Genomic DNA, 13062 nt, shown 5'->3' on the forward strand with positions numbered 1-13062 from the left:
GTAGGCTGGCTTTCTTTGCTTTCTGTTTAAAAACCACCTATGAGTGAGTACATGTGATAATTGTCTTTCTGTGTCTGGGTTACCTCACTCAAAATAATTGAATTATTTTTTAACAGAAAGTCTTCTTCTTTTGTGTTTGTTTCTGACATGATTCTGAGGCTGCGTGAGGAAGCAGAGTTCTGAATTTCTCTTGCAGCACGCATGGTAATTAGATGACAAAAACTGTGCTAGCTCCAGCGTGCTGGCCAGTGAGGGTCAGAAGGCTGCTCTGGAGAAGTTCCATTTGGATCACGGAGAGCCTTGGTATTCTGTTGTCATCTCACATAATGGGGCTCAGGCTATGATTTGGCCGCCATGAAAGTAAGATACTCTCCAGAGGGCGAGAAGAGAAATACAAAGCATACATTCACTTTTAGAGTTGAAGTCGTGTTAAAGCGTTAATTCTTCTTTACATGTGGGCGTCCATGGTGGAGGCGGTGTCTGTCACACACTAATACCACACGCTCCTTTTAGATCCTCGCCTGCTTTGCAATATCCACTTGCAGAAAAGCATTTGTCCATGTAATCGTCTACGGGGTGTTTTCAAGTTGTTTACAGAAGTGTTCCCTGTTTGGCATTTGTTCATGAAGGCTCTGGGTCTGCTGTGAGAACTCAGTCAGTCAGCATTACTTGCTAAGAAGCTGCAAGAACGTGCCATCAGCAGCAGTCAGGGCACACAGTGCAGGCGGTCTTTATCAGAGGTGATCTAATGCTTTAGCTTCTTCTCATCGTGAAGAGACAGAACCGAGAGCTGGCGTGACTTTCCCCATGTCACCAGTATACTGTTCATACAGTAGACTAACCTGGCTTCCAGGCTGTGACTCCTGTTTCACATTAGCCCTGTGCCTGGAATTTACAACTGCCATTGTCAGCTTCTTCTAAATAACCATGCAAAATACAGATCTCCAAGAGATTAGCATTAGGATTTTCTGCAGAACAGAAATGTGAGTGGATGTCTAAGAATTTTAAAAATAAATCACTGTTTTTGGTATTGTAAAATAAGTTTTGAGATGAAAATATTGTTTTTCCAAGTGAATAACTTACTGTTGAACATTGGTGAGATGTTAATGTGATAGTTTTATTATGTAAATTCATACAGTTTTATAGGAAATTCTATAAATGTATTTTAATACATATTAATATAATACTGAAATGTATTGATTTATACATAGAATGTGCTTTCTTGGTGGTCACAACAAATACTTCTGTTTTATTTCTAGAATTAAAAAAAACATAGTTTAAGTCGTCCATCAGAGGCTTATATAGTTAAGTTAGTAACATTTAATCAGAGAAAGAGCCCATATAACGTATTGTTTATGTCTTGGGAAAACTTCATTAGCACTGAGAGGCCGTAGAGAAATTTCCAGGTGCCTTCTTTTCCCTCATACTTGAGCTCACTCATGTGTTTCCTTGTACTTGCCGTGTTCCTCTGTGACTTTGGCGCCAGCTCATACAGTGGGCAGATGTGCTTGTGCGTGATGCATAGTCAAGCAGTGTTCTTGTTGCCTGAGAGCCTCTTGGAGGGAACTTCCAGCTGTCATCCACAGGGTTTGCTAGCAGGCCGGGAATTGTGGAGCACCTGATATTTTTCCTTCTGCAGATGACACATGATAACATTAAGCAGCAGTGTTTGTCGGCATCTTGTCTGGAAGCAACCATGGTCTCATACACTTGGTTTGCTTCAAAAGCTTTCGGCTGATAGAAAATGTTGAGGTCCTGTTGTTTCCTAAGTTTCTTCATGGAGCGCCAGTGATTAACCGAGAGCAAAACTGCAGAAATCCAATGTGTTGCTGATGGCCCAGAGAACTTCCTTAGGCAGGCAGTGGGGCAGGTTGGCAGTGACTTTTTTCGTAAATAGATAAATTATTTGTCTAGATTTGAATCGCACAGTATTTGGTCATGTTTGATTTTTATTTTAACATTGCAGCTTGACACAGAGTTTAATCATTTCCAACATTAACCGATTACTGTGTATGAAGTGTTGGGCTTGGAACATCCATTTGGAGATCTCCTGAAACCCTTTCTTACTCTTAGAAATCTAACTGAGACTTCAGGGTCTTACAGCGCTTTCTGATTACTGTTCATTTATTCATGGGCTTGATCTCAGGGGCTTCTGGGCCGGGGAGTCTAGGGTGCTCCTTTCCCTTTCCATGTCCCCCTCTTTCAGCTGAGTCCGGCTCTTTTTTAATTTCCATGGGAATGGTTAAAGTTGAACCAATAGGATTGTGTAGAGAGAACCATGTAGAGATCATTTCTGCATAACTGGGCAGGCTGAGTATCCCAACCCAGGCTTCATCCCCCTGACCCTTTGGAGTTGACGCGGTATTGTTGTGTCTTTGCTCCTAGCCAGTGGGCACTAGGTGCTTTCTCTGGGCCAGGGTATTTTCCCAGGACTCTCTTCTATGCTCACTCAAAGGGGCCAGTATGAAGTATGGTTCTCTTCCAGGACTTGAGGTGCCCAAGGGGTGTTTCCCAAACCACTTCTCACCAGGCTGAGGAAGTGGGCTTGTGTTTCTGGTTTATAAGCTTCCCGGAGAAGTGATCAATGTATGGAAGTGGATTTGGATGCATCTCAGTCTGTTCTTGTCTATCCTGATGGGAAGGCAAACATTTGGAAAAGTGGGTGCCATTGAAAAATGTAGACCCCATATTGTGTGTATATGAAATTCTCAAACAATAAAGAAAGAAAACAAAACAGAAAAATATGTGAACATGTGAACCCCAGGAATGATTTGGTCATCCAGTATTGCCAAAGTGAACAATAGCGTTCATAGCCAAGGTTTAAAAGTAATTAGTTTATTCGTCAAACTTTTAGATCCTAACCTACCCATCGACGAATGCCTTCTGAGAATAGAGTATACCGTTTTTCAAAACTTCATTCAAGCAATATTTTTTTCTTTTAAAAGACAAATCCGGGATACAGTGAACTGGATATTCAGTGAGCAAATGTTGGTTTACTACATCAATACCTTCCGGGATGCTTTTTGGCCCAATGGAGTATTGGCGCCGCCAACTAGAATCAGAAGTGAAGCACAAAGTCAGGAGACGAAACAAAGAGCACAGCAGAAGCTGCTCGAGAACATTCCAGGTGAGGCCTTGGCGAGAGAGAAGAACATGAGCACTTCGGGCCCATGCCCTGTGCCTCCCTGGAGGCCGCTTCCCACCCTCTGCTGAGAAGACACTGAAGAACACATTTAATGCTTAAAGTTTACCATGAAACTTTGGAAATGTGCTTAAAACACATCTATTTTAATTATTAAAGAATAGCAAATGCTAAAATTGTAGCCTTCATAAATGCCCATTTTGAATGCCTGAGAGACATGCCTTTGTGTGTCTGGGGAGATTATCTGGCTTAGGTTAATCCAGGTAGGAAACCTACCTTATGCATAAGTGGTCCTCTCCCCTGGGGTGAGGTCCGGTCTGAATCTGAAGGGGAAAGTGACCTGAGCACCTGCATCCATCCCCTGCTCTCCATGCTGGACTGCACCTCAAAGTGTGAGCCAAAATAAGCCCCTTATCTCTCTGTGGCTTTGTCAAGAGTATTTTATCATCAGCAAGAGGGAAAGTAACAAACACACCCAACATGCGCCAGGCCCTGAGTTCATCCCTCAGCAGTGCACTAAAACGTACAAAACTTTCTTTTCCCAGATACACTTCAGAGCCTTGTTGGACAGCAAAACGCCCGCCATGGTATCATAAAAATATTCAAAGCACTGCAAGAAACGAGAGCCAATAAGCACCTGTTGTATGTGAGTAAGCCAGCCCCAGGGGACTTCCGTTTTTGGATTTTATGTTCCTGTTAGCAAATTAGGATAACTCGTAATCCTTCATATTCTCAATACGTTTATGACTTATAACTCGGAGCCTGTTTTTTTCTGCTTCATTTTTGCCTCTCCTCCCATTTGAGGAAGAAGCATAAAGGGGACATAACATCCTCTTCACACACGCTGAATTCTCTGTGACTTCTGATTCAGTGTCTCTGCATGACTTAAAGTTTTTGTTATTTTGGCAAAGGAAACCTTCTCTGATTAGAATTACCAATATCGGGCAGGTGTGGTAGTACATGCCTATAATCCAAGTACTCAGGAGGTAGAGGCCAGTGTGGGCTACATGACAACCCCCCCCCAAAAAAAAAGCTAAACCAGAGGAAAAACACCAATATTAAATGTCACAGACAGTTGGATGTGTCTAATAGACCACTGAAATAAATGGAGTTTCTGTTGTCTGAACTCTTTTGAGAGCCCCTCGTTTACTGAGAATAATCTTAGAGCACAGATTTTGAGTAAACCCTCACCCGGCCCCTTCTCTGCTTTTCCTCCGCGGGACAGGTCCTGATGGAGCTGCTGCTGGCCGAGCTGTGTCCTGAGCTGAGAACACACTTGGATCAATTCAAAGCTGGTCAAGTCTGAGATCGCACAAACCAACCACCAGAGAAATGTCTGTGTAATAATAGACATGAAACATTTTCCTCTTTTCCACAGAGGGCCCGACAAGAACCACACTGACTTTTATTTTCGTGCCTCCCTCTAGTTTTATGTGACAGAAGCGGAATCGGAGGGAGCCTGACCGATGCTGTGGTAGGCAGTAGAAAAGCAAACTGATGCTTACTGGTTTTTACTGAAATGATATAAATACTCTAAAGCTCAATTTGTTGATTGAAATACAAATGTTAATATGTGATAAGAACATAGGAAATATTTTAAATATTTATGAGAACAGTTTTGCTGTTAAATGACAAACTCTGAATACTGTACAGTTAATCTCCTCGCTGAGAACTCTGAACATTCCTGTTTCTCGTGTATTGAAGAATAGTGCGATGCTCGGTGTAAAGTGTTTGTGAAAATTCTATTGTCTTTATTTTTACCAAAGATTTCCCATAGTTTGAAGCATTTGAAGCAATAAAATTTAAAAATGAACCACAGTGCTGGAAGGCGTTGAGCTTGTGTCAGAGAAGGAGCAAGAGCGTGGACACTGGTGCATCTAAGGTGGCTCTGTCGGGAGCCTTTCCTTAGAAAGCATTGCCCTCTGAGAACTTCTGCAAGACAGTGCCAAGTGCGCTGCCTGAGTGTGGTGCACAAAAGAGGCCAAATTGGTGGGGAGATGAGAAGTGAGCTGAACTGGGGAAATATTAGCTCGAAGACAGGGAAGCAGAAGAGGGAAGTGGCCTAAATCTTGTGCACTCCCTGGCCATTGGGTGAGGCCCAGGGTCTGGATTGTGTCCTTGTTGTCAGTGGGACCATGGACGCTGACTCGGTATTCCTGGGCTTTTCCATTATTTGTCACTTTGTCACTGTGTTAGGCAGTAGCAGCATCATGCGCTATCCTTCCTCTGGTTTCTAGAGATACTGAAAACAGGGCAAAGCTGCAGTCTGAACAAAAGAAGAAATATATTCAAGTCATATAGGTTTATCGTACTAATGGCTCGTAATGAACAAGTTCTTGGTGAGACACGGGTCTGAAAGACGGATGATTGAACAGCACAAGTCTCATTGTCTCGTAGTTACAGATCTCCAGCCCTTGGTTCCGACTAAAATGTGAGACTTCAGTCAAAACTGAGGTTGGCTAGTTTTTTAATTTCTTTTTTGTAATTGATTTTATTGAGCTATATATTTTTCTCTGTTCTCCTCCCTTCCTTTCCCCTCTCCCATGGTCCCCCAAGCTCCCAATTTACTGAGGAGAACTTGTCTTTTTCTACTTCCCATGTCAATTAGATCCTTGTATGTCTCTTAGGATCCTTATTGTTGTCAAGGTTCTCTGGGATTGTGAATTGCAGGCTGGTTTTTTTTTTTTTGCTTTATGTTTAAAAACCACGTATGAGTGAGTACATATGATAATTGTCTTTCTGGGTCTGGGTTACCTCACTCAATATGATGTTTTCTAGCTTCATCCATTTGCCTGAAAATTTCAAGATGTCATTATTCTTTTCTGCTGTGTAGTACTCCATTGTGTAAATGTACCACATTTTCCTTATCCATTCTTCGGTCGAGGGACATTTAGGTTGTTTCCAGGTTCTGGCTGTGACAAACAAAGCTGCTATGAACATAGCTGAGCACATGTCCTTGTGCACGGGATAGGACGAAGAGGAAGACCCCCAAACATTAGACAGACAAGATAAAGGAAGTCTGTGGGACCTTGGGTGTGACAATACCACAGCATCTAGGACTGCCCAGGATAGGAACAATTGGAGAACCGCCATAAACGGGCTGCCCGTGCATGCTCAAGCGTTGCCAGGGCATAGATGAATGACACGATGTGATGACCGCAGAGGGAAAGGCCTCCTTTCCAGGGTTGGTTTAAGTCTGTAACTTGCGTATAGGATGCAGAAGTGAATAACTATTTCTTCTCTTTATATAAAAACAAAGTTCAATTCATGTACTTGAGTGCAGAACCAAGGCCAGGCTCTCTGTTCTACAGACGCTCTAGCAGATACTATCACATAGAAATTCCATTTTCTCACCACTAACAGATTTGTTTTTATTTATCCGCCATTGTAGATGACATTGTGTGGCTCAGTGGTTAAGAGCAGCAGCTGAACTTCCAGAGGACCCCAGTTCGATTCCTAGCACCCACATGGGGTTACAACCATCCATACCTCCAGCTCTAGAGGATCTGTCACCCTCTTGTGTGTGTGTGTGTGTGTGTGTGTGTGTGTGTGTGGTGTACAGACAAGTAGGCAGAACACCCATACAAATAAAATAAATTTTAATTTTTCAAAAGAAAGTGACATTGAAATTTCTAAAAGTCATACCAGTTAATATACTGCCAAAAGGCAGGCATTAAGGTATCTTTAAGACATATTGTTTTTAATACAATTTCACAGACATAGCACAGTTGGGAGCAGTGAGACCCCAGATCCTGAATTTCTTGTAAACAACTTGTTTTCCCCCTGATCTGAGTGCCTACAGCTGCTCTGAGCACAAGACCTTCAGGAGTTCCTGATGGCAGGAGAGTGGTTTCTGGTGGGTTTGGTTGGGGCGTGGCTATCTCTATATAATCTGCCCCTGAACACAATAAAGGAGCATTCTTGGGGAATTGAAGGATGAACCGTGTCGCTGTCTCTCTGTCTGTGTGTGTCTGTGTATTTTAACCTCCAGCCCCCTTGACCAAAGCTTGCAAACTGGGTGCCAGCACACAGCGCGCAGACACGGGGGCGCGGTGCGTGGTACATCACTACACAATCTAAAGCAGGTGGACCTTGGTTTTCTCTGTGACGTTTTCTTTGGTAGGTTTCACTGACACTAAGACAGTCCTGCTGCTAATTAAAATGTCTTTCTTCTTATCCCTGGCCTACCTCAAGCTCAAAAAAGATCCTCATGCCTCTGCCTCCCAACGGCCACCTAGCCTAATTTAATTTTGACACAATATTTAGACCACCAAAATATATGGAAAAAGTGGGCTAATTTATTTCCTAAGTATTTAGGAATTTCTGCACACTGAGGGAGACAGTCGTTAGAGTGAAGACAGTCTACAAAATGGGAAATAATTACCAACTAGTAGTATCCTTAATATCTATGATATGTAAAAAAAAAACTGCAAAAATTAAACACTAAAAATCAGAATCACCCAACCAAGTAGATGGGCTAAAAGAACTACCACGTTGCCCAGCTATACCACTCCTGGGTGTGTTCCTAAAGGATGTGGGTCAGCACCCTACCAAGATAAGTGTCCACCATCCCCGATTAGATGTCCATTAACAGATGAATGGACAGAGCAAATGTGAAACAATTGTAACGGGATTTGATGCAGCTGTAATGGAAACTGAAACACTTTGTCAGAAAAACCGATGGAACTGGAAGTCGTTGTGTAAAACGAAATAAGACTCTGAAGAGCAAACTGTTGTTTCTCATGTGGAACTGAGATCTGAAAGTCTGTGTGTGTGCGCGCGCGCGCGCGTGTGTAGAGCAATGTTTGTATTTCTCTGTGTGTGTTTATAGCTCATGAAAATAGAGAATCAACAGGAAGAGGAAGGGATCGTAAGAGAGGTGGGAAATAAGCCATAGAAAATATGTAATAAGAAAGGAGAAGGGAGCCAGGTGGTGGTGGCGCAAACCTTTACTCCCAGGAAGCAGAAGCAGGAGGATCTTTGAGAGTTCGAGGCCGGCCTAGTCTACGAAGGCCAGACAAGGCTGTTACATAAACCTGGTCTCTCCTCTCGTCTTCTCTCTCTCTGTCTGTCTCTTTCTCTCTGTCTGTCTCTGTCTGTCTGTCTCTCTCTCTCTCTCTTCTCTCTCTCTCTCTCTCTCTCTCACACACACACACACACACACACACACACACACACACACGAGACTAACTGGGGAAGGAAGAGTTAGCTGTGTGGACTCCAGGGAGGGAGGGCAGTGGGGGAAAAGGAATGAGAACAAAGTATAGCAGCACACTTATGGAATCCATGTCTTTGTGTGCTAACCTAATATAATATAACCTTATCTAGCATTCTCAGACTAGATTACAAAACGGTATTTAGATGTAGTCCTTTGGTTAATGATTTTTATATTTTTTTCATATTTTATCTTGTATAGAAGTGTTTCTAAGATTTAAAATAAATGTAGAAAATGAATACAAATAAAAGCATAATGCTGTAATTCTTATATTTATCGGGGATCATGATGGTTTTTGCTCATTTAATTAAGATCTTTGAGGGAACATTTGGAGGGACATGATGCTAAGTAATTTCTTAAATTCATTTTTTTAAAAAAATTTACAACTTAGCCAGTTATCTGTAAGAATCTTTTAATAAGTTATAAAACACTATACACTTTCTACAAAAAGGGTTTGGAAGTCTAATCTTTAAATTGTTTTTGGCCTTCATTTAATTTTGTGAAAAGTTTCAGATGACTCAATAACATTTTTAAATTATCAGAATTCATAAAATTAAACAAACGCCAAAGAAAATGTAAATAATTAAGCTTTTAAATTACGTTTTTAACTAAGTCGGCAGCACGTGTACTTTGGAAAGCACAAAACTCAATCTTACTAAGTTGTTTCAGACACTGTTTAATAAGGCAAGGGGGCACTTGCTCTTGGCATTATTTCAAACTCAGGGCGGTCCGGGCCACTCTAGGCTAAGAGGTGGCCCTCTGAGGACTCTTTCCAGCAATTCAATTGGTGTCTAAAGTTTGGTTTGTACAAATTCCAGAAGAATGAAGGAGACGTTTCTGTAAAATACCCCAGATCATAGAATGGGGGTGTAGAAAACAACAGCCATAGCTGCTGTGAGCATGTGCACGCTGTTTCCGGTTAGGATGGACGGTCTCTGTTGAAATGCATTGTGGTCTAAATCCTTTGGCAGATAAGCAGGCAGTGAAGCTCATCTGCCAGCGCAGGGTTCAGACGGCAAGCCTTCAAAGTGGAGAGAGAAGAGAGTCGGGTATCTGACAAACTCTCACTGCTTGGTACTTCGCTTTAAAAATACACACATACACACACACACAATTTTAAAATTCAGACTAAAGAATTATTAAAACAAGAGAAATAGCAATCACTTTTGGTCTCAAGCTGTTATATATGTGAACAACAGAATCTATAATAAGTCAATTTTAAAACAGTCTTATTATGCCTACATAGGGATAGGGTGCGTGATTCTAGAAGGTCAAGTGTTTGGCAGGAACATCAGAGATTATCTGCTACATGCACCATTTGGAGCAGCAATTGTCCCTTCAGTGCTGAGGACATTGGTCTTACACTATTTGCTTAGCTTCTTACTCTTGACCAGAATTTATCTTCTAAGGAAAAAAAAACCTCTGTATTTGTTTCTGAGACAATGAAGCCAAAAGATTCTTCCTTGCACTGTGCTGAAATTTCCCTCCACATACTTTAGAAACATCGTGGGATCTGTGAGAATGTGCATTGCTTAGAGATACCCAAGTGGCCATGTCTCGAAGAGTGAGCTGCCACCAGACAAGTGTCCCTGGACTGACTGACGTCTGGCCCTCTGCCATCTTACTGCCTTCCTTTGGTGTAGCTCCAAGTCCCCTACCTCCCCGCCACAGTTCCTTTGTGCAGGACACTTGACCACCACTGTCAAGATGCCCTCATGTTTGGCTCTTAATGAAACATAAACCTCAAATGGTGTCACTAGCTTGCTGCCTCTTCGTCAGCACCTCCCATAGTCTCCAGTGGGCTCACTGATACTGTGTCTACCTACGTCTAGGCTGGTGCACAGCAATGGGGTTCTCATCCCCAGCAGGTGGAAAACCATTCTCATGTTGCTGTTTGTTTACTGCCCTTGTAGAGTGTGTATACCAAATGCTGGGTCCTTTAAACTAGATGTTCCCCCAGATCTAGAACATGAAATTGCATTGGTTTGGAGATTAGCATGGTGCAAATAGGTTTATATTTTTAGAAAAGCTCCTTTGCTCATACTCATTTCTCACATGGAAAGAATGGTGTGTGGTAAAAACCTCAGACATCCATTGTTTTTGTTACTTTGGAAAGCTGTTTCCAACACAGTAGCTGAGGGTTTGTAGACATGTGTCCATACTAGAAGACTCTCGTGAGCTTTGGCAGGTATGGTGGTATCCCACTCCCAGAGGCTATGAATTACTTCTTCCAAAATAAGGCCTGGTACTAGCCTCTCATTCCAGAATCTCGGGGGCCCACAGTGGCAGGATTGCCGTGAGTTCCAGGTCAGCCTGGAATACAGCAAGACTTATGACCACAGAACCACATAAAGAGTTAATTATGATGCCATTCTAATGTGTGCTCAAGACTGTCATGGACATAGGAGCATAAAGCACACACAGTTTTTAAAAAATTCACTGCAATGTCCCCCTTCCCCAGCCCCACTGAAATCTCAGATCTAAAAATGACCACGTGGATTCAAATGGGAGAGGGAGGAGAAAGGGTTACTGATTACTGATGACCTCATAGTCATGAAACTTTCTCCTGGGTGTGCTGCTTTAGGATGTACATTTAATTACAATACTGGAATGGAGGTGTAGGTTTAATCGTGGTTTGGTTTTGATTTTGCTGAAGGCACAAACATTTAGGCCCTAAAGGTGCAGGTGGCAGCAAATTTAAGGAGACTAGTTTACATCAAAATGGGACTTTTATCATCTGAGCTTAATAACCAGCAGACTAACCATAGACAGGTTTTCTGCACAGTGAAAAGGCAATGGTTTCCAGTTAGGTCAGCTTCTAGATCATCCCCAAACATACCTTAGAGTAGTAGTGCCTGGCAGATGCTTCATCTTTCGTGATGCCCAAGCCAAGCTGGAGACACCGTGCGTAGTAGAAAGAGGCCATGGCCATGCCTTTGCTGATAAACTCTGGGAGACAGTCCGTGACGTGCGCTATCATGGGGATGTCGTGAACCTCATCGTAGTCCGCTATCCTGAAGGGAGGTGAAAGATTTAAGAGGATATCAGTCATGGTTTATGTTTTCACAGAACCGTCTGCTCAAAATGTTGCTCCTACCCTTTTGAGAAGTTTGCAGTGGGGTGAAGTTATGTGTAATACAATCTGCTAATAATAGCAGGCAGGGACAAACTTAGATCATAGCTTCCTGGTGGGGACACTCGTAGGGATCAGCCATCAAAGAAATTTCGTGCTCATTAATATTTTAAGAATAATATCATCTTGTGGATAAATTGAGTAGGGGATAAAATAAAAAGAACCCAGTATTCCCTTGTGCAGGGAGCAGAGGAAGCCCCGACTGAGTGAGGTCATGGGGGAATGTGTATTTTGACATGGGCACAGCCATGCTAGAAACTCCAAGGACTCGGGCCCATGGGACAATTGGTAAAACTGTTACCCACTGGGCCAGGCTGGAAAGATATGGCAAAGCGGCTGAAGTGTGTGCAAAGACTAGCAGCTGCGGCTTCCTCCTCCCAGATGTTTGCAGCTGGAGACTGTTCCCTCCAGAACCTTCAGCCAGCACAAAACACGGAGGTTCCACTGGGTTGAGGTGGTAGCAGACTAGTTTCATTTTACTCGTGTTTGTCTTTCCTCACTGTTCCTAGCGAGGGTCCCAGGGCCCAAGCTGCTGTAAGACATGGCACCCTTGGATCATACACGGAAGCATTAACCTTACGGTCATCACACAGGCCTGCTTTAACGCTGTAAGAAATTCGCAGGTTTTTCTTGAAAAAAAAAAAAAAGTTCAGTAGGAAAGAAGCCAGTCTTTGCAAACTATACAAAAATACGTGGATGTGTGTGAGAAGGACGTCTGGTCAGCTTCATATTCGCTACAACGTTAGGGGTATTAAGAATATGGAAAAAGATGCAAAGTTCTACAAATTTTTAAGATCTGCACAAAGGCATTTACTGCCAAGCCTGAAGAACTGAGTTTAAATTAACCCTCAAGACCCACATAGTGGAAGGGTCCAACCGTGTTGCTCTCTGGCCGTCAGATGGATGCCATGGCTTGTGCGCATGCACACACAACAAAGGAATCAATGTAATGCAGGTTTTAAGAACTGTTCAGAATCTTAGGATGGGCATACCTATCCTAATCTGGCTCAGATTCTCTGGTTCAGAATCTGGCTGGGAATACCAGAGGTGGTTCCTTCAATGGCCTGCTGCCCGGAAGCTAAGATGTCCGGGAGGGGAAGGGAGAAGCTCTCCATGTCTGGTCCTCCATGGGGTGGGGGATGGGAACACGTCTGGGACTATGGACAGCTCACCCACAGTCTGGTGGGCACTCTAGAGCACCGTGGACTGTTTGTCTGGGTCCGTCTCCACGATTGTACAGCATGGATAAATATATGTAGACAATAGAATGGAGCCTTATGGACTCAGAAGAGTTTCCGAAGAATTCCTAAGACACTGTGTAAACCAAACAATACCGTGGTCGTGAAGCTTTATTTCAACTACACAGTAATGGAAGTACAGGACTGAGGAGTATAGGAAGAGATGAAGATTTCTTCCTAAGCATTTCCAGTGTGTCAGTTTATCGTGAGAAACTCACTTCAGCTGATGGCTCTGAAATCCTGAAGGTGAATGGCGTAGAATTGCCCTTTTCAGTATGGGCAGAGGTAGCCATACTGGCTGTTCACTTCAATCTTTGTTTTTTAAATAATATAT

General features: G+C 42.8%; 2 protein-coding genes across 3 annotated transcripts in view; one reads left to right on the forward strand and one right to left on the reverse strand.

Moving 5' to 3' along the window:
- Snx25 (sorting nexin 25) overlaps positions 1 to 4960 on the forward strand; it is a 101689-nt gene extending 96729 nt beyond the window's left edge. For both annotated transcript variants that reach the window (XM_050147246.1, XM_050147245.1), the window contains 3 exons: positions 2946 to 3127; positions 3688 to 3788; positions 4368 to 4960. In XM_050147246.1, coding sequence (XP_050003203.1) covers positions 2946 to 3127; positions 3688 to 3788; positions 4368 to 4448 — 364 coding nt within the window. In that variant the 3' untranslated portion in view covers positions 4449 to 4960. The remainder of the gene's footprint in view (positions 1 to 2945; positions 3128 to 3687; positions 3789 to 4367) is intronic.
- Positions 4961 to 8963: 4003 nt separating this feature from the next.
- Positions 8964 to 13062, reverse strand: part of Lrp2bp (LRP2 binding protein) — a 31627-nt gene continuing 27528 nt past the window's right edge. The window contains exons 9-10 of the mRNA XM_050147249.1: positions 11197 to 11371; positions 8964 to 9378 (exon numbers count right to left, since the gene is read on the reverse strand). Coding sequence (XP_050003206.1) covers positions 9313 to 9378; positions 11197 to 11371 — 241 coding nt within the window. The 3' untranslated portion in view covers positions 8964 to 9312. The remainder of the gene's footprint in view (positions 9379 to 11196; positions 11372 to 13062) is intronic.

Source organism: Alexandromys fortis, unplaced genomic scaffold, assembly GCF_014885135.2.
Source record: "Alexandromys fortis isolate MF-2015 unplaced genomic scaffold, M_Fortis_MF-2015_v1.1 scaffold_32, whole genome shotgun sequence".
In the NCBI taxonomy this organism is placed as follows: domain Eukaryota; kingdom Metazoa; phylum Chordata; class Mammalia; order Rodentia; family Cricetidae; genus Alexandromys; species Alexandromys fortis.